Source organism: Phocoena phocoena, chromosome 13, assembly GCF_963924675.1.
Source record: "Phocoena phocoena chromosome 13, mPhoPho1.1, whole genome shotgun sequence".
NCBI classification, from domain to species: Eukaryota; Metazoa; Chordata; class Mammalia; order Artiodactyla; family Phocoenidae; genus Phocoena; species Phocoena phocoena.
In genome coordinates this window covers 55,285,792-55,304,636 of record NC_089231.1, presented here as the reverse complement: position 1 = coordinate 55,304,636, position 18,845 = coordinate 55,285,792, and the positions used below count along the sequence as shown (strand labels likewise).

At 34.8% G+C, this 18,845-nt stretch overlaps 1 protein-coding gene across 1 annotated transcript in view; it reads right to left on the bottom strand.

The window, feature by feature from the left end:
- SMCHD1 (structural maintenance of chromosomes flexible hinge domain containing 1) overlaps positions 1 to 18,845 on the bottom strand; it is a 129,076-nt gene that overhangs the window by 49,786 nt on the left and 60,445 nt on the right. The window contains exons 21-29 of the mRNA XM_065889575.1: positions 17,607 to 17,703; positions 16,160 to 16,232; positions 14,037 to 14,176; positions 13,271 to 13,405; positions 11,073 to 11,300; positions 8,067 to 8,215; positions 6,620 to 6,708; positions 5,904 to 6,022; positions 2,615 to 2,782 (exon numbers count right to left, since the gene is read on the bottom strand). Coding sequence (XP_065745647.1) covers positions 2,615 to 2,782; positions 5,904 to 6,022; positions 6,620 to 6,708; positions 8,067 to 8,215; positions 11,073 to 11,300; positions 13,271 to 13,405; positions 14,037 to 14,176; positions 16,160 to 16,232; positions 17,607 to 17,703 — 1,198 coding nt within the window. The remainder of the gene's footprint in view (positions 1 to 2,614; positions 2,783 to 5,903; positions 6,023 to 6,619; positions 6,709 to 8,066; positions 8,216 to 11,072; positions 11,301 to 13,270; positions 13,406 to 14,036; positions 14,177 to 16,159; positions 16,233 to 17,606; positions 17,704 to 18,845) is intronic.

The window sequence follows — 18,845 nt, the reverse complement described above, 5'->3', positions numbered from 1 at the left end:
TGGATATGTCAAAGGAAAACACATTGTCAAGCAAGAAACCTGTCAAAGTCCAATCCTCTGTGTCAGATTTTAAAAGTTAAAAAAAAAAAAAAGATAGGAAAGATATAACTAGCAAAAAAGGAAAGCTGACTTATCATCTCTCTCCTACTAATAATGTTCCCTCCGCTTCCTCCACCCCTCACCTTACTTGAGGAAGTTGTTTACCAAATTACGTTAGGAGGTTGCTAAAAGTGGGAGAAAAATTAATAATGTGTTAGGGCTAGAACTTTTTTTTTTTTTTAAAGATACCCTTGAAGCTGGTTTAGTTTAAATGCTTGACTACCAAAAGATTTTCATGGATAGACTGTATTTTATCTGAAAAAGTTTATAAAAAGCTTGAATATATAAAAAGTGCTGATGTTTCCAAATGTAAATACTACAGGGTCTTTATTCCTAATTATGTAATTGTCTATCCATCAAATAGTAACTACTTTTAAAGAATATCTTTCAGTAAATGACTTGTAGCAAAAGCTTTTAGTTGAACATTTTTCTGGGTAGTAGTGGGAAAAGCAAATATCCAAAATCAAATGTTCATGAATACAAATCTGCCCTTTGCCACTTTTTAATATTGTCATGTAATGTAATATTTCAGAATTTGTTTCCTATTTATAAAGAATGATAATACATCATAATGTTGCTGAAGATTAAATGAGAGAATATATGTGTATATTTAATATATTTTTTTCTATTTATCATGCTTAGGTGTTAAATCAGTTCCCCTTTTCTATTAAAGATCCTGTAGGGGCACGGTAGGTCAAAAATTAAATTAGGAAATTCTAGGAAAACCACATATTCAATGACTATGTTTTCAAGCTTACCTACATATAATGTATCTCTTAACAGAATGAGAAATTTGTTTTAGGTTTTATTTTTAAAACTGTTGGATTTCAATGGTATCTGCAAATAAATCTTGTAATAAGTTTTTGAGTTAGCAAGCTGTCATTTTTTATATTCCCCTCCTACAAAATCATATAAAAACATGAACATGTAAAGATTTTTTCCACCTCAAATGTACACAATTATTTCATGATATAGGCAGTCAACAAATCCTTTACTGACATCATTAGGCACAAATAATGTATTGATTTATGCAATATATGTGCTTCCAGATAAAAAATAAGTACACTCGCTTTTCAGTGAAATCCTTCAGTCAACACAGTATTACAAAAAAATTGTTTTTAAAGCACATTCATACACTAGTTTATCTGTTTTTTTAAACTCACAAATCAAAAAAGGGCAATCTCAAACTAGGGCACAGATATGTAAGCTTTTCTTACATGATCAGTTCCTTTACAGGATAATTTCATTTACTACCACGGTCATGTGAGATGATTTCCCATTAGAAAAAAATAAGCTTTCATACCAACAGATAAGGCCCTGCCACACCATAAGTGAACACCAGAATGTGAACATTTTAAAATTAGAATTCTAAAAATTGATTGAAAACTGAAAGGTAACAGATTTGATAGACATTTGCAAAATTAGTATTGAAGTATTAGTGATTAGTATTTAATTCAAAAAGAGTCATGTCCCACAATGTTCATTCCAGCTCTATTTACAATAGCCAGGACATGGAAGCAACCTAAGTGTCCATCAACAGATGGATAAAGAAGATGTGGCACATATACACAGTGGAATATTACTCAGCCATAAAAGGAAACGAAACTGAGTTAGTTGTAGTGAGGTGGATGGACCTAGAGTCTGTCATACAGAATGAAGTAAGTCAGAAAGAGAAAAACAAATACCGTACGCTAATACATATATATGCAGCCTAAAAAAAATAAAAAGGTTCTGAAGAAGCTAGGGGCAGGACAGGAATAAAGAAGCAGACGTAGAGAGTGGACCTGAGGATGGGGAAGAGTAAGCTGGGATGAAGTGAGAGAGTGGCATGGACTTACACATATTACCAAATGTAAAACAGATAGCTAGTGGGAAGCAGCCGCATAGCACAGGGAGATCAGCTCAGTGCTTTGTGACCACCTAAGGGGTGGGATAGGGAGGGTGGGAGGGAGACGGAAGAGGGAAGAGATACGGGGATGTATATATACGTATAGCTGATTCACTCTGTTATAAAGCAGAAACTAACACACCATGGTAAAGCAATTATACTCCAATAAAGATGTTAAAAAAAAAAGATTTAACTATTTGCATACGAAGGCAAACTAAAGTTTTTATGGATATAATGAATGACTTGATATCTGGTATGCTTTTAAAAATTCCAGCAAAAACATTTTTTTAGTAAGTCAGTGAGAGAGAACAATGAAATAAAACTGGGCAAAAATCAGTAACTGTTGAAACTGGGGGTTCATTATACTTTACTTTTATGCATATTTTAAAATTTCTATTATAATAAAGTACTTAGAATTTGAAGTATTACACTTTTTTAAACAAATGAGGGCACAGTGATGAGTTAAATAATGAAGTATTAAAATTCGTATTACTTTGTCCTTTTGTTATTACTATTGCTACTGTTATTACTCCAACAACAAAATGTAACTATTCTGATCTACTGACATTTTGAAGCAATAAGTCATGTGATATTAAATTCTGTCAATCAAGGCAGGAAGGTACTTACCTCCTTTAACTCTGGCCAGTCTACAAGGAGAAGTTTAGCTGGTGGCCCAGAAATCAGCTGCACTCGAATAAAGTCAGAAAACTCACGCCACGTAAAACAAAGATCCTTATTTCCAGGGGGACCTGGAATAAATTTGATGCCTCTCACACTTATACTTTGTGTATTTTCCTAATGAGGAAAAGCACATTGAAAAGAAACAGGGAGATAATGTTTAGTTTTCAGAAAAATGAAAGAAAATGTTGTCACCACCTATGTGCATACAGATGTGCTTCTGGTATAACAACAGCAAGTAACTTACACATATGCCAATACTGGAGTTCCTTGAATTTCATCTCCTTGAGAGGAGAAACTGAAATTCTTTTTTGTGAAAAGGTTCAAGCTATGTCCTTTTTCCTGATATTTTCCTAATTTCCCTCTTATTTACACTTGCATTGTCTCCTTTTTGCTCCCCAAACAGCCATGCAATGTGCTTGCCCAACACCCTTTGCACTCGCTCTTTCCCCATGACTGCAACATTTTTTTTACCTACATGGCTTTTCTTCAGGTTTTTGCTCACAGAATACCTTAACCAGAGGGGTTTTCTGTGACTACCCTATATGATGGTGCCCTATTCCCACAGCCCACTTTAATTTTCTTCCTGTCACTCATTTCCTACCTGTTATATGCTCTCCCATTACAAGGTAATCTCCGAGAAGGCAGGGGCTTTGACTTGTCACAACCCCATCGCTGGTACTTAGAATGCCCAACATCTGTTAATGGGAATCAATGACACTAGCCTATAATCTTTGCCAGGTGACTGAAGTAGATAAACTGATTCCATACTGGCATGAGCACTGTAGTGTTCACATTTTAATAGTGACCCTTAATGATTTCATCATCTTAAATTTCCATTAAGTACAAATATATTCCAGCAGATTTTAAAAATCAGAGTTAAAATGTCATGTTTTATGATCTGAAACAACTGTTTGTAGAACATTTTCTGTAAAAAGACATTGCAAAACAATAAAAATTAATCTCCCCCAAAAGCCCACTGAGTGCAGGGGAGTTTTTTCATTATTTGGAAAACAAATTAAGCATTCATTAGTACAACACATTGAAAAGTTCAAAATACGTGAAGTCTATAGAATCCCACATTTAATAGTGAAACACCAAATGCCCTTTTGAAGAGGTGATGTCTTAAGTAATCTTGAAAGTTATTCTGGTTTTACCTCATATCTTAAAAATAAAATTTGCATGCACATTAACAAATTGTAGATGAGTATAAATAGAATTAAACACAAAATTCTGAAAGGCACTCTCTAAGGTCTAATGTTGATATTATCAAGGGAATGTACTTCAGAAGAGCAGTACATCTTATGAAGATGTGGAAATGATTTTAAGAAACAACGGCAGGGCTTCCCTGGTGGCGCATTGGTTGAGAGTCCGCCTGCCGATGCAGCGGACACAGGTTCGTGCCCCGGTCTGGGAGGATCCCACATGCCGCGGAGCGGCTGGGTCTGTGAGCCATGGCTGCTAAGCCCGCATGTCCGGAGCCTGTGCTCCGCGACGGGAGAGGCCACAGCAGTGAGAGGCCCACGTACCAAAAAAAAAAAAAAAGAAACAATGGCATATTAAAACCAGTTTTTTAAAATTATTTTTTTTTTTTATTTTTTTGCGGCATGTGGGATCTTCCCGGACCGGGGCACAAACCCATGTCCCCTGCATCGGCAGGCAGATTCTCAACCACTGCGCCACCAGGGAAGCCCGTTTTTTTATTAAAAAAAAAAAACTTTAAAAATAGTGCTTTTTAAAAACAACTTTGGTTTAAAAAAAGGCTCCCTTTTTTCTGTAGAAACTAGGGGTAGACTCCTATTGTTCTGAAAGTGAGTCAAGATAGTATACATCAGTTATAAAATGACAGCAGAAACAAAGAAAGTCAATTTGACTGGAGAATGAGCCATGGGAGGAGATACGTGTGCTGCAGTGGAATACTATGGAGTACTTTAGGTCACCCTAAGGAGATGGAGTCTATAGTATAAAATGCTGATAGGTGGCATAAGATGGGAACTGAAAACTGACACTAGATTTGGTCAGGTGGCACAGGGCAGAAAAACAGTGACAGTGGCTTGCCTGGGAATGATGGTGAAGAATGTGAAAACAGAGAGTACACACAACTCTTCCAAGGAGCTGTACTGTAAAAAGGAGGAGAGAAAGAGGGCCGTACAAGGAAGCTGTGAGCGTTTTTTTATTATAGCATGTCTATATGCTGATGGGAATCTAATTGACAGGGAAAACAAGATGTAGGAAGATAGGTTACAATTTAGGAATAATTAGTGAAAGAGGATGGGAGCCTGTGCATAAGGCGACAGAAAGCAGAGATAGTTCATGTATAACAGCAGTTATTATCTGACTTCATCTACACAGAGAGTGAAGCTAGACAAGAGAAGAACCTGAAAGTCAAAGATGAAACCTTATATTTTACAGTAAACAAAACACCATTAAAAGTTCCTCAGCAGTGCTAAGATATAGTGAAAGTGGTGTTCTGAAAACTAGAAAATAATAGCCCAGCAGATTAGTGGAAACAGAAATTCTAGGTGGGAGGGGCAACAAGGAGGCTATTATGATCATTCTGTCGGGTAAAAGGTATAATGGAGGCTCCAAAAGGAAGAAGAGTTTTGAAAACCATTAAATGCCCTAAATGGATTCAACCTTACTTGGCCTTAGAATTCCTTCTTTTTGACCTACTCGAGCCTGGTAGGTTCCTTGAAGGCTCAACTCCAATATCTTTTCTCGAAAACTGCCTTTAATCTCTCCAAGAAGAATACATTGTGTTTCCTTGCTTGTTTTAAACTGAAATAATTCCACCAGGGTTCTTATTTTTCAAGCTAATCTCAATTAACTGCACAGCTGCAAACTTTCACCACTAGTTTTCTCCCAGGCATTCTATTTAATGCAGGGACCGAGCACCAAGAAATTTTACTCAAATAGCTACATGAAAAACTATCTTTATACACATATCAAAATATTTAAGGATGAAATGATATGATGTATGGAGTTTGCTACAAAGTGATAGATAAGCGGGAAGTGATGAATGTTGAAGCTGACCGATGGGATCATGGGAATTAATTATACTATTTATTCTATTTTTGCATATGTTCAAAATTTTTCATTATAAAACTTATTTTAATGCCTTTTATAATTTTTCACTGTGAACACTGAAATCAAGTCTCTCTTATTTTTGTTCTTCCCAAACTTTTTGTTATATATAAACTGAATGGAATAAGCCAACTGTTATGGAAAACAGCCATACCTGAAAAGTAGTTTTCAAATGTGAGCTATCAAGTCCAATCCCAGCAATTCCCAAGGAAGATAGAGAACTTGGTGAAAATGCTTGAATCTGATTTCCATACTGATCTGTAACTATTATAACTATAAAAGGGGGAGGAAGTTTAATTTTAAAGTATCAATAAAATATACAAATATCCATAAACACACTTATACACTTAATTAAAATTATACTTAGAAACTCATTCTAACTTTGTTCTTGTGTATTTTTTTGGTAAAAAGTAATTATAATCACTTCTTTTATAGTCACTATAAAAGTAATAAGAATATACATAAGTACACTTATATTTACATATTTAACATGATGCTGATGTTAATCAAGTTTTTTACCATGAACATTTGAAGGAAATAATTTAGTATTATGTAATATTCTAGATATAAGAAAAATACAGGATACATATGAACTCACTAATATATTTACTTTTCACTCTTAATATTAACTATTATCATTTCTAACAAAAGTCAACATTCTTTTCAACAAACCATTTTTGCCAAACTGATTTCACAGTTAGGTCAGCATAGGCAAAGACAGGGAAAATGCTTCAATCTTTCCAACAATGGAATTTAAACCATAAACCGTATATAAATCCCAAGTTTTCCTTTCAGATTATGTATGCCAAAACATGAACGTAAGGACATATTATAGAAGTGTTTTAAAGAAAGAAAGCAGGCCATACTAACCTATTTCTCCTTGAAGCTCTTGGCCCATCTGTACAGTTTTTCCTCCTTTTAATTCACATTTTAGATGTTTAGGTTCATCAGGAAGTGGTCTGCAATTGATTAACAAGTTAAAGGCCTTACTTGCACCATTAATTGTAGTAAAAAATTAGTTTAAATATGCTAAAGAGTAACAAATACAACACTCATTTTCTAAAACTTAAAGTAACACCCCTCTAAATACCTCCATTTATATAACGTAACTATTAACCCAAAAGGAAAGAGAGAAAAGATAGCTTGCAAAGAGAGTAGAGAATACTGAAAAAAAAAAAAAAAATACACGTGTTAGATCACAGTTAGCTATGCTGGATTAAAAGGAATTTATGCCATGAGAGCACTGAGAAAGAAAACAGATGGGTCCGTAAGAATGACTCATCAAGAGATCTGTCTCTGGCTGAAGAGTTGTACATCTTACAATTTTATCTCAAACGTGGAGCTATTCTAAGTGTTGGAATAGTATGGAAATGTGTAGAGGAATTAAAGTGAAAAGGGTTGGGCTTCCCTGGTGGTGCAGTGGTTGAGAGTCCGCCTGCCGATGCAGGGGACACGGGTTTGTGCCCTGGTCCGGGAAGATCCCACATGCCGCGGAGCGGCTGGGCCCGTGAGCCATGACTGCTGAGCCTGCGCGTCCAGAGCCTGTGCTCCGCAACGGGAGAGGCCACAACAGAGAGAGGCCCGCATACCGCAAAAAAAAAAAAAAAAAAAAAAAAAAAGTGAAAAAGGTTATTAAAAAAGAGGCAGCCGAGGAACTGACAGGCCAGGGTGAAGGACAGGTTTTCAATATAGCTACTTAAATCTCTCCCTTTTCTATCAGGTGGACTCAGCTTTGAAAATCATCACTAACCAATGAAAGCATTCTTCCTTCTGAACAACACACTGACTGATCACACTGTATCTTTTGGACTTTTCATGTCCGTCATTCTCCATGAGTTTTCACTGTTGCTTGTCCTAGGAGAGCTTTCCTTTATCAAAAGTTCTAGTTCTGACAGATACTAGAGGGTCAATTAAGCAGAAGCTTGTAACGATATTAAGAATTAATCACTATCTTCAGTGAAGCTTTATTCCAAAGACAACCTATTTCCAAAAAATTGTGAAAATTTCTATATTAAAAAACAACTTTGGGGCTTCCCTGGTGGCGCAGTGGTTGAGAGTCTGCCTGACGATACAGGGTACACGGGTTCGTGCCCCGGTCTGGGAAGGTCCCACATGCAGCGGAGTGGCTGGGCCCGTGAGCCATGGCCGCTGAGCCTGCGCGTCTGGAGCTTGTGCTCCTCAATGGGAGAGGCCACAACAGTGAGAGGTCCGCGTACCGCAAAAAAAACCAACTTTGGCATGTGTGCTTTGGAGAAAAGCACTTTTGTGGCCATATGCTGAATTCTGAAATACCTCAAAATATAATATGCCCACAAACCTTACTGTAAATGCACTTTCCAAAGACACATGATCATCTTGGAATGAAACCTGGCAATAGCGCATATCTTTTACAGATGTTGGTACTTGTACATCAGGAAGCAGACCCTGTAGTAAGTGCTCTTTGTTAATCTCAGGAGTCCAGTTAACCTAGAAGAAAAATTATATATTTAATAATAATATAAAGCTTAATCTAATGCCTTCCAACTGCCACTTATCTTACCAAAGACTCTTAAAATTATAACCCATCCTCCCCACCTCTAAGGAAAAAGCCCCTGATGACCAGAAATGATGGTCGTTCATATATTACTATAATAAAAAAGTATCTTCCTCATTGTCTTTCCTGATAATGTTGCCACCATATCTTTCAATGCAATAAAATAAATATTCCTAAGTCATTTCTTTAGCTTCTGTCACAAGATTATCACTGTGGTCATTATAGTTTTAGAAAAGTCATGTCAATCAAATCATGTGATCAATTCTGAGAATTAACAGTCACTCTGTTTTTTTGAAAAGAATCTTATTAATATAGGTTTTAAATGAGATCTAAGTGGACCTGATTCAGCAAGGTGAGAAAAAAAGTTAAATCCACTAATGTACTTAGCATCCTGGTCACATCTTGATCTTAATCCACTCTGGAAGGTTTTCAGCTCTAATTTTAACTTTATATCTCTTAAATTCCATATTTTGTTACCTGATCCATTTTTTAAGTTGATTACCCTACACTATCTTTTTAAACTTCCAATCCTTTCTATTTAAGAATTTTTACCTCAACTTTATGCTTTTAGCCTTCTATAGTTGTGATTCTTAAATCATTGATATTCTAATATTTTAATCCTAGTTTATGCTGTTCTTTCTTAGCTACCTCTTTTTTAAAAAAATTAATTTGTTTATTTTTGGCTGCGTTGGGTCTTCACTGCTGTGCACGGGCTTTCTCTAGTTGCGGCTAGCGGGGGCTACTCTTCGTTGTGGTGCACAGGCTTCTCATTGTGGTGGCTTCTCTTGCTATGGAGCATGGGCGCTAGGCGCGCGGGCTTTAGTAGTTGTCACTCGCGGGCTCTAGTGCGCAGGCTCAGCAGTTGTGGCACACAGGCTTAGCTGCTCCACGGCATATGGAATCTTCCAGGACCAAGGCTCGAACCCATGTCCCCTGCATTGGCAGGTGGATTCTTAACGCCTGTGTCACCAGGGGAGTCCTCTTAGTTACCTTTTTAAACCGTATTTTTATTCTTTATCATACCTTTTTTTCCTTTTTTTTAAATAATGGAAGCAGCAAGCAGGAGTTACACAAAAAGGCTTTCTTCTCTCACCCTAGTTGTGCTCTCTCTTCAATGAATTCCTAGGTCAGTTTGGGTTGGCTTTCCTCAATACTGGAGAATTCTCTAAAGACTACAAAACCACTTTAAGCATATACATTTAATAAAAGTATTTAATATCCTTTATTATCAATAAAGGTGCATGTTTTAAAATGTTTGGAACCCAAGAAATGTACAACTACTAGAATTGAGGCAAAATGTGTCAAAAGCTGGCCATGGGCTTATAGAATGGCAAAAAGAAGGTTATATACAGAAAAAGGCTCTGAAGTCAATGTTTCTCCTTACCCTTAACATGAAAGTAAACTGTGGAAACATTATGAGAAAGCAAGGAATCAGTTCAGAAGTTAGGCTGCTGGTACCACTTTTAAACTACTTGCCTTCAAATCTGCTGATAGAGATAAAAATGGCTTGCCTCCCTTCCAAGCAGGATAAGGATTATTTATCTTGAAATCCTCCCTTCCCTCATTATGGAGAGGAAAATAAACTGGCTGGAGCAAGGGTTATTCCAAATAAGATTTAAAAAATACTGTCAGCTGAATCCTGGTAAACAATTCTTTTAAAATATCAGATCCTGTATTTGGAGACTCAGGATGGCTACAGAATACAGCAGTGCAAAAGAGCGGAATTCCCTGGTGGTCCAGTGGTTAGGACTCCACACTTTCACTGCTGAGGGCCTAGGTTCGATCCCTGGTCAAGGAACTAAGATCCCACGAGACACATGGCATGGCCAAAAATAAATAAATAAAATTCATTTTTAAAAAAACTCTAACCATTTTGATTTGGTTCTCTGTTAAGTGAGCTGTTAAAGTTTCAACATATAGATTTACCCTATTAAGGTACAAATGATACATTTAGATGGCAGGTCTATGAGGACCATCTGAAGCTACCGAGAACTGACAAAAGCATTGTCTAAGGATCACACTTTCAGAGATTGCTATACCAATTTCAAATGGCCAAATCAGGACTCTGTAGTTAACAATACTGTTTTACCATTTTCCTTTAACAGACTTTTTATTTAGTGCCTTCAGAATAGCTACAAAAACACTGCTTTGGTTGGGGACTTCCCTGGTGGCACAGTAGTTAAGAATCTACCTGCCAATGCAGGTGACACAGGTTCGATCCCTGGTACAGGAAGATCCCACATGACACAGAGCAACTAAGCCCGTGCGCCACAACTACTGAGCCTGCGCTCTAGAGCCTGCAAGCCATGACTACTGAAGCCTGTGCTCTGCAACAAAGACAAGCCACTACAATGAGAAGCCCGTGCACCGCAACAAAGAGTCCCTGCTCACCGCAACCAGAGAAAGCCTGTGTGCAGCAGCGAAGACCCAACACGGCAATCAATCAATCAATCAATCAATCAATAAATAAAATTTACAAAACAGACAAACACTGCTTTGGTCAAGTGGTGATCTTGATTCTGAGTATAGAAATACAGTTCATCAGGACTGGAATTTTGTTTAGGTGTCAAAATCAATTTTCTAAGCATGAATTTGTCACACATGAATCATTCAACATTTCAATCTAGTGCATGAAAAAATATCTTATTTAGCCCGGGATTTTATATAACAGTACTATTTTTCTTTGATAAGCTTCTTCTTAGAGGATAGCCTATAAAACTTGTACAGAGTCTTCCAAGCAAGAAAATGAACAGAATTCTTGCAAATAAACAATCTGTTTGAAACACTTACTTTAATTTTCTCTGCTAAAGCTGATGTTAAGTGGATTTCTCTTTCTCCTTCATCATACATTTGAAAAATAAGGTTATGCATAATATCTCCTGCTATCCAATTAACCTCATCCTGATGTTTGATCTGGATTGCCTTTTGTCCTTCTACACTGAATATCTGTAATCTTGCAACATGGCTACTGGGAAGCAACTTAATAGTCTTCTCCACAGGTGCCACATCTTTACAACTCTAGGAAGAGAGGAAAACACAAATATATACTGAATGACGTGTGTACTGAAAACACAGTTTTTGGCTTTAATGGTGAATCTTCCATATTGCTTAAGAATTTATTTCCAACATTATGGGAGATCATCTTATATACTGTTAACATTCATAGATTTTCTCATTAAGAGGATACTACAGTATTAATAATTCCATATTTTATACCATCAACTTATAAATAATGACAGGGGCCACATTCTTAAAACCAAAAACTAGCATATTTGGACTTAAAAGAACTTCCTTCCCCTTTATTTGTAAATTTACTTAAAAGTGTTGCAAACCTGTGAAATTTTAATCATATGACACAGATTTGGTGACCAGCATTTATTAATAAAAATAAAGGTGTAATAAATTAAGAATTTTCCATAAATTGAAGATAAATATTGCAATAAAATATGTTATTTAATGAGCTTCTAGAGCTTTTTCAATTCATTTCACATTGGGGTGAGTGAACAGAGTTGCTTGTAGCTAGATGAGGACTCTAGATGCCCCTAAAGGTTGAGCTGGCGTATTTATAATTTGTTATGGGCATATCAGTGTTCCAAAGATCAGTAACGATGAGCTTGTGTGCTACATAAATTGATTTTAGGCACACAAAATTAAAACACTACATAATTATTTCAGAATCTAGGCGTAGTGCATTCCACAGGATACAAAAAATTCACATAAGTCTAAGCTTAAAATACCTCTACAATCCTATTTCACTCATGTCTCCTTCCTCATCCAGTTCCAGTCATTTTACTGAAGCCCATTCACATGAACAATGACATATTCAAAATTCCTACCTCAGAATATCAGGCAAATAATCCATCCCCTATTATAAGCGCATCTTATTTGCCTGGTTCAAACTTAAGAGTCACTGCTTTTGGATAATATGTTCTAACTGCAGGTTACAAGATATACCTTGGTCTTTGTCTTAACTGACCAGGACTCTTGGTGTTCTGCCTGTTGCTGCTCTGTAGTATTTACATAATTATATGTAAATGCTCTCTTGCTCTCAAGCCCAGATTTCTCCCTAACTCCAAGTCTTTTTCCTGAATCTCCTGATCTTTTGCAAGATGGTATGCTCAAAAATATGTTGCCCACATTATTGAAAAAAGGAAATGCATAACAAATATTTGAAGATTATCAAATATAACCAGCTTCAAAAGAAAAGAATTAGAATAAAGTCAAATCATTTCATTCTAATGTAAAAAAATAAAAGCTTTTACCCTTTTGAGGCTTAAGATATGTTAGCTGATATATACTTAATAGGAAAAACATTGGTTAATCAACTGATCGGGTAATTTATCATCTACTAACCGTATCAATTATGAAGAAATCACATTTAGGTATTTTACTTGTATAAGTATTTGTTATCCCATTTAGCAATCTTAGGAAACCAAATGCTTATATCAACTGCCTGTCCTTCTCTAGGCTGGCTTCACCTTCAGCCATGATGTATATCCAATAACCAGTATCCTACTGGCACATTAACACAGCATCTCTTTATAGGAAAACACTACTGAAAAACCATGTATTTATTTTGTTAATTATACACACATATTAAATGTTCATATATCCTTCCTTCAGTGGTGGTTCCATAGGGACATTTACCAAACTTTCTAACAAACAAGTGTAAACTGTAAGAAATAAGAGAATAAAATAGAACTGATAATTGTCACATTTTAATACAGGAAAAAATAAATTTTAGGAACATGTAATCAATAATAGCTATAGATATTATAAAAGGTTTGATCAAGAAAATTACTAATATTTGATACAAAATGTTATTTACTATACCATTTCATTTTTGCCTTTTCTTCCCTCTGGCCAGAAGAATCACAAATATCTCATTTTAAAAAGTCAAACAACTTTACATAAAATATTATAAAGCTGTTAAAGAATATTTGTATAAAGACTCAATATAATACCAATGAATAACAGTAACAACTTACAGGTATTTCAATTTTTGCTTTAAGCGTCTGGTCTTTTTTGATATTCTGAACTTGAATTGCTGGTCCTGACAAAATACTGGTTCCAGAACTACTGCAATCCACAACATAGAGTGGAAGGTTTGGAGCACCTGAAAACTATGGGAAGCATACAAAATAATTTAAGACCTCAATCAAATGTAACTTATTATTCAATAACTGTTATTTAAATTTTCAAACAATTTAGTACAGCTACTATTTCCGGCTATAAATTAGAAAACTATAAATATAATTCACTAATATACTAGACAATTTCTGAATGAAAAGAGTAAGTTTCTACAATTCTAGGTAAAATTTGTTGATTTTGGAAGAAAAACCAACTTCCTCAACCATTATTCTTTCTTTTTTTAACACCACCTATTTGGGTTTTCCTTTCCTTTTTGTGCTCTTTTACTCATATTCATTTATCCATCCATTCCCAATCCTAAAGGATATTTCCATCATCCCACTCATAAATTAAATACGTCATCTGAAATGAGGAGGATGGACTAAGGAAGGAGAAGAGAGGAATCTGTAGTCCAATACTTGGCACAGCTGGCATCATTACTGGCTTAGGGATGCTGAAAACTATTGACAATGAGATAGCCCAAAAATTTCTCCATGGAATAATCATTATACAATCTAGATATAATATAAGGCTTACTATGAAGGAGCCAAAAGATATAGTGATTTAGTGATTTCCATTTAGTACCACGGGACTCAAAATCTACATATTCTTATAACAGCTTACCTTACAATGAACAATCAATTTTGGTTGTGCTGTTATATTGTCTGATTCATCCAAAACTTCTACCTGAAATGGGAAAGCTGTTCCATTTTCTATAACTAAAATTTCAGAATCAGGTTTCACTTTCAATCGATGAGGGGGACCTACCAGAAAATTATATAATAAAATAGAGATTCAGGTTTCTAAAACTGAAATGTTAAAACAGCAAAAGAAACAGCTTTTAACATTTCAAGTTTTAATATCTTTTAAATAATGCCAAGAGAGAAAAAAGAAATATCCATGTTTAATCATTTCTATCCCCCAAATGCATATATTCTATACATCATGAGAGTGGTCTCAATTATATTAAAATGTTTGATGTCTAGACTTAGTTTTATGTAACAAGCTAAGACATGGTGATAACTCACGTTAGAAATCACCCAAACGTGAAATACTAAAAAGATCCTGGAAAAAAGTATTCAAGAATAAAAATAAAAGTTTATTAAACTACTTTTTTATTTACTACTTTTAACTTTACACAATGAGACTGATTTCTCAGGCACACTACATACCTGTCTCAGGTAATTTTGTTCAAAGGATCAGTTCATATAATGACATAACCAGATAACTTACTTGTTACACTGCCCACAACACTTTGATATCCTAAGCAAGCTGCACCACAAGTTTCCTCTAAACTAATAAAAGAGGGTTTCTATTTCTGCAGCAAGATGACCTGATGTGCCCTATAAACACTGATATTTTAAAATACAATTTATGCTAAATAATGGGAACACAAGTTTACAAAGAACAGTTATATCAAAGAACAGTGTTTTTACCATATGCCAACTCTGTTCTCAGAATCCTTACAATGATCTTGATCAAGAAGGTAATATTATTATCCCCATTTTATGGATGAGGAAACTGGGACCCAGAGAGATAAAGTATTCTGTCCAGGTCACATGGCTACTAAATGGCAGACTCAGGTTAGATCCTAATTTTGTAATTTGAAACCTCTTGACCATTATCACTACACAGTCCCACTTCCTACTTTACCACATTTACTCGCAAATTCTAAAAAAATATTAGAACTATCTGGTAAATAAGAATTTCCTTTGAGTAGATTTGAGTAATCCATACGTTTTAGCTAACCTCTTAAAATAAAAGCATTGTAAGTGAGTATTAACACGTAACAATTTTTTCTTATACTTCTACCAATGGGCCAATCTTTACTTCTAAATCAATTCATGCCTCAGGGAAAGCTCAAACTACACGAATTTGTGAAAGGAAATAGCTATTTTGTTTCTTTTCATTAAAACCAGTAAAAAAAAGGTCATATATGGACAAAGATATGATCACAGTATTATTAATATTAGAGCTAAAACTTTCATAACAAGTCCTGTTCTAGGTGTTGTACAGCATATGCACTTCTCACTCTGCACAGTACTGTGTTAATGAGAACTCATGCATATTGGAAGTGTATCCTCCACTGAGTTACCACCGAAACCATGCAAAGTAAGGGCTGCCCATATTAACTCATTTAATCCTCACAAAAACCCTGTGAATTACGTATTATCTCATTTTACACATGAGAAAACCGAGGCACAGAACAAGTGTACCTCACTGGTAAGTGTCAGAGCTTAAATTCAAACGCAGAAGGGCCGATGCTAGAATATACTCTTTGAACCTCCACAATAGACTGATTCTCAAATTAGCTGGCTTTTTCTACCCTAACTTTACTGCAACTTCATTTACGAGTTGATAAATCATTATTCAAATTAACAACATAAAAGCATAAGAAACTTTCCTTCTTAAAATGTTATTTAGTTATATCAGAAAAAAGACAGATCCAGTTCTAACGTAAGTCTAATTAGTATATCCTTAAGAACAGTTCCCCAATATAGTTTCAATATTCACATTTTTCTCCCAAGATTATTTTTAGAACTTCACTCAAGTCTTTCTAAACGTTTTCCTGTCTTTTATTTTTAACTGGTCATTTCCGTTAGCACTATGTTTGTCACTCAATGTATTTTCAAGATTTGTACCATAACCAAACCAAAAAAACACTTCACCTTTATAAGTGTCATTATATTTTATCATAAGAATATTATTTAAAAGGTAATTAGGAATATTTCTTAAAGTAATATTACCTGGCAGTAAGGTAATTTTCAGAAACTGTGAGTCTTCTTTTAAACCCGGAAAAATAACCTTCAGATTAAAATTCTGTTGGAAAAATTATTTTAATTAAATTCAAGTCCTAAATAAATACTTAAGTAATTTACTACCTCAATTCTGATTTACTTTTTGCTTTTCATTTTCATACCATTATAGAAATCTACTCAGCAAATTTATATTGACTAAAATTATCATATATATGTATGAAAGAGATGCAGGTGAAAAAACTGATTTATATTGCCTTCTTTATAGATAATACTATCTTTGAATTCAAAAGGCATAACCTCTGAATAATTATCAGAATTAGGATGGGCACTATAAAAAATGTGGAAAGTAGTGAAATGGAAAGAACCCAATATCTAGACATATCTAAAAACAATGCAGTGTTCTAGATTAGATCCTGGAATAGAAAAATAATTGTGGAAAAACTGGGAAAATGTTAAAGCCCAGAGTTTTGTTAATAGTATTATATCAATGTTAACTTCTTAGTTTGGATAAATATATAATAGTTGTATAAGATGTTAGTAGAGGAAGCTGGGTGAAGAGTATATGGGAACTCTCTATACCATCTCTGAAACTCTTCTGTAAAACATAATTATTTCAAAATAAGAAGGTTTTTAAAATCTAGAAATCTTTTTAGCAAGTTTATCTTACTAAAGTCAAATTTTCCACGCATTTCAAGTTCTTTTTCCAGAAAAAGCTTAATTCAGAAAGATGTACAGAACTTGCTCTTTAATTTGACTAGGTTATACAATGCAGTACAGTATACAGTACTTAAACTCACATGCTCTATTTTAAACATTATTTTGATAGGGAAAATTTTTAAAATATATATTGAAGGTAATGATACAATGGAAAAAAAGTAACATAATACTTAAGTTACTAGCCACAGTGTTCACATTAGTCATATTAATCTATTAGCTACTTTATATACTTAACTGAAAAATTACCTTATTGGAGTTTGTCTTTACTATCTCTAACCTTATTCCTCCCAAAACACTTCCCTTATCCAAATACCAAACCGAATACTTTTACAGAAGTGAGCTAAAGTTTCTCATATTTTTGTTCCTATTCTAAGAAAAACATTGAAAAATGGAAAAACTTACAGAGAAAAAAGAAGCAACATAGTACTAGATAACTGTTGTAAACGGCTTTGAATGCAAAAAGACTGGAATGAAAATGAAGACAGCTGAAAATATTTAATTCATAAACGTTTAACAAACAACAGCAGCAAATATGCTGGTCTTCTCAAGAGATGTAAATGGTAATGGTATGTCGGGTGACATGATCCTGATTAATTCCTAAGAAACTGACATTACTGTCATCTTGTCACAAAAATAGGTTATTCAATTTTAAATTTCCAATTTCATTTTTACCATATAAGAAATAACATGCATTATAACATGTATGTACAATGCTTACCTTGCCTTGACAAGAGTTTACAGGGCCCTTAGCTGTAACACCTCGAATGACACAATTTGGGCCATTGGTTATTTCTTCATAATGTAAAGATAAACCACTGGAAAAAATAAATTATTTTTTAACTTTCCCTCCATTACCTACAAATAAGCTGCAAATGTTCTTTTCTCTTTTCTTTCTTTTTTTTTTTCTAGCTGTGCCACATGGCTTGCAGGATCTTAGTTCCCTGACCAGGGACTGAACCCGGGCCCTCAGCAGTGAGAACACGAAGTCCTAACCACTGGACTGCCAGGGAATTCCCGCTGCAAATGTGTTTGTCTTCTCATATGACATTCTCATTTTTAATTCATTTTTCTAATAAAATTGTATTTTTTTAAAAGAGAGAAATAAATGAACAGAAGCAAATTCCCATGAGATTTTTACAAAGAAAAATGATCCAACAAGTATTAATAAGTGATACCATTCATGCAGTGAGTAAAGATACAAGGTAGGAAACAATGAAATGCTAGACCATGTATACAGGCCAAAGAAAATGAAACATCCAAATCGGTCAGGCTTAAAGATGTCTACAGACTTTGTCCTGGATTCTTTCAAATCCTTCACCCACAGGGATTTTAGAGACTTTCTGGCACCTATTAAACTGAATGGCAATTTTAGATAAAGTCCAAATAATTAAGTGCAGCCTTGTGCTAATGTAGCCTTGCTAGAATGTATACTGAGACCCTCTAATCTACTACTATGAGTAATGTGATTCCTAAACCACCTCTGACCACCTGTAGATACTTACAGTGTCAACATTTTACTCTGTAAGGGGTAAGGTGATAAAAAAGGAGGAAAGATATACCATGACGGAGAAAAGACCTAATTTTTCTGAAGAATGAAATTAAATATTTAGATATCATCTGAATAAGCTGTAAAAATTAAATAACATGGCTTGTTTGAAAAAAGCTGTAAAGAGGCGTGTAAGGTAAAATAAACTCCCTGAGAAAGATGGACATTAACCACAGACATCTACTTTCACTATCTCTTAAAGCCTCACTAATATAAGAACAAAGGGATTCCTTTTATTTACTTTTAAAGGCAAAGATATGGGAGGTATGAAAGAAGAGACAAGGACAATAGAAATTATCTGCTAGAAAAAAGGACAGACAAGTGGCAAATGACCTAGTATCGTCCCAAGAAAACTGAACTGTGAAACAGCAATGGAAGAAGCTCAAAACCAATATATACCACAGAATTCCC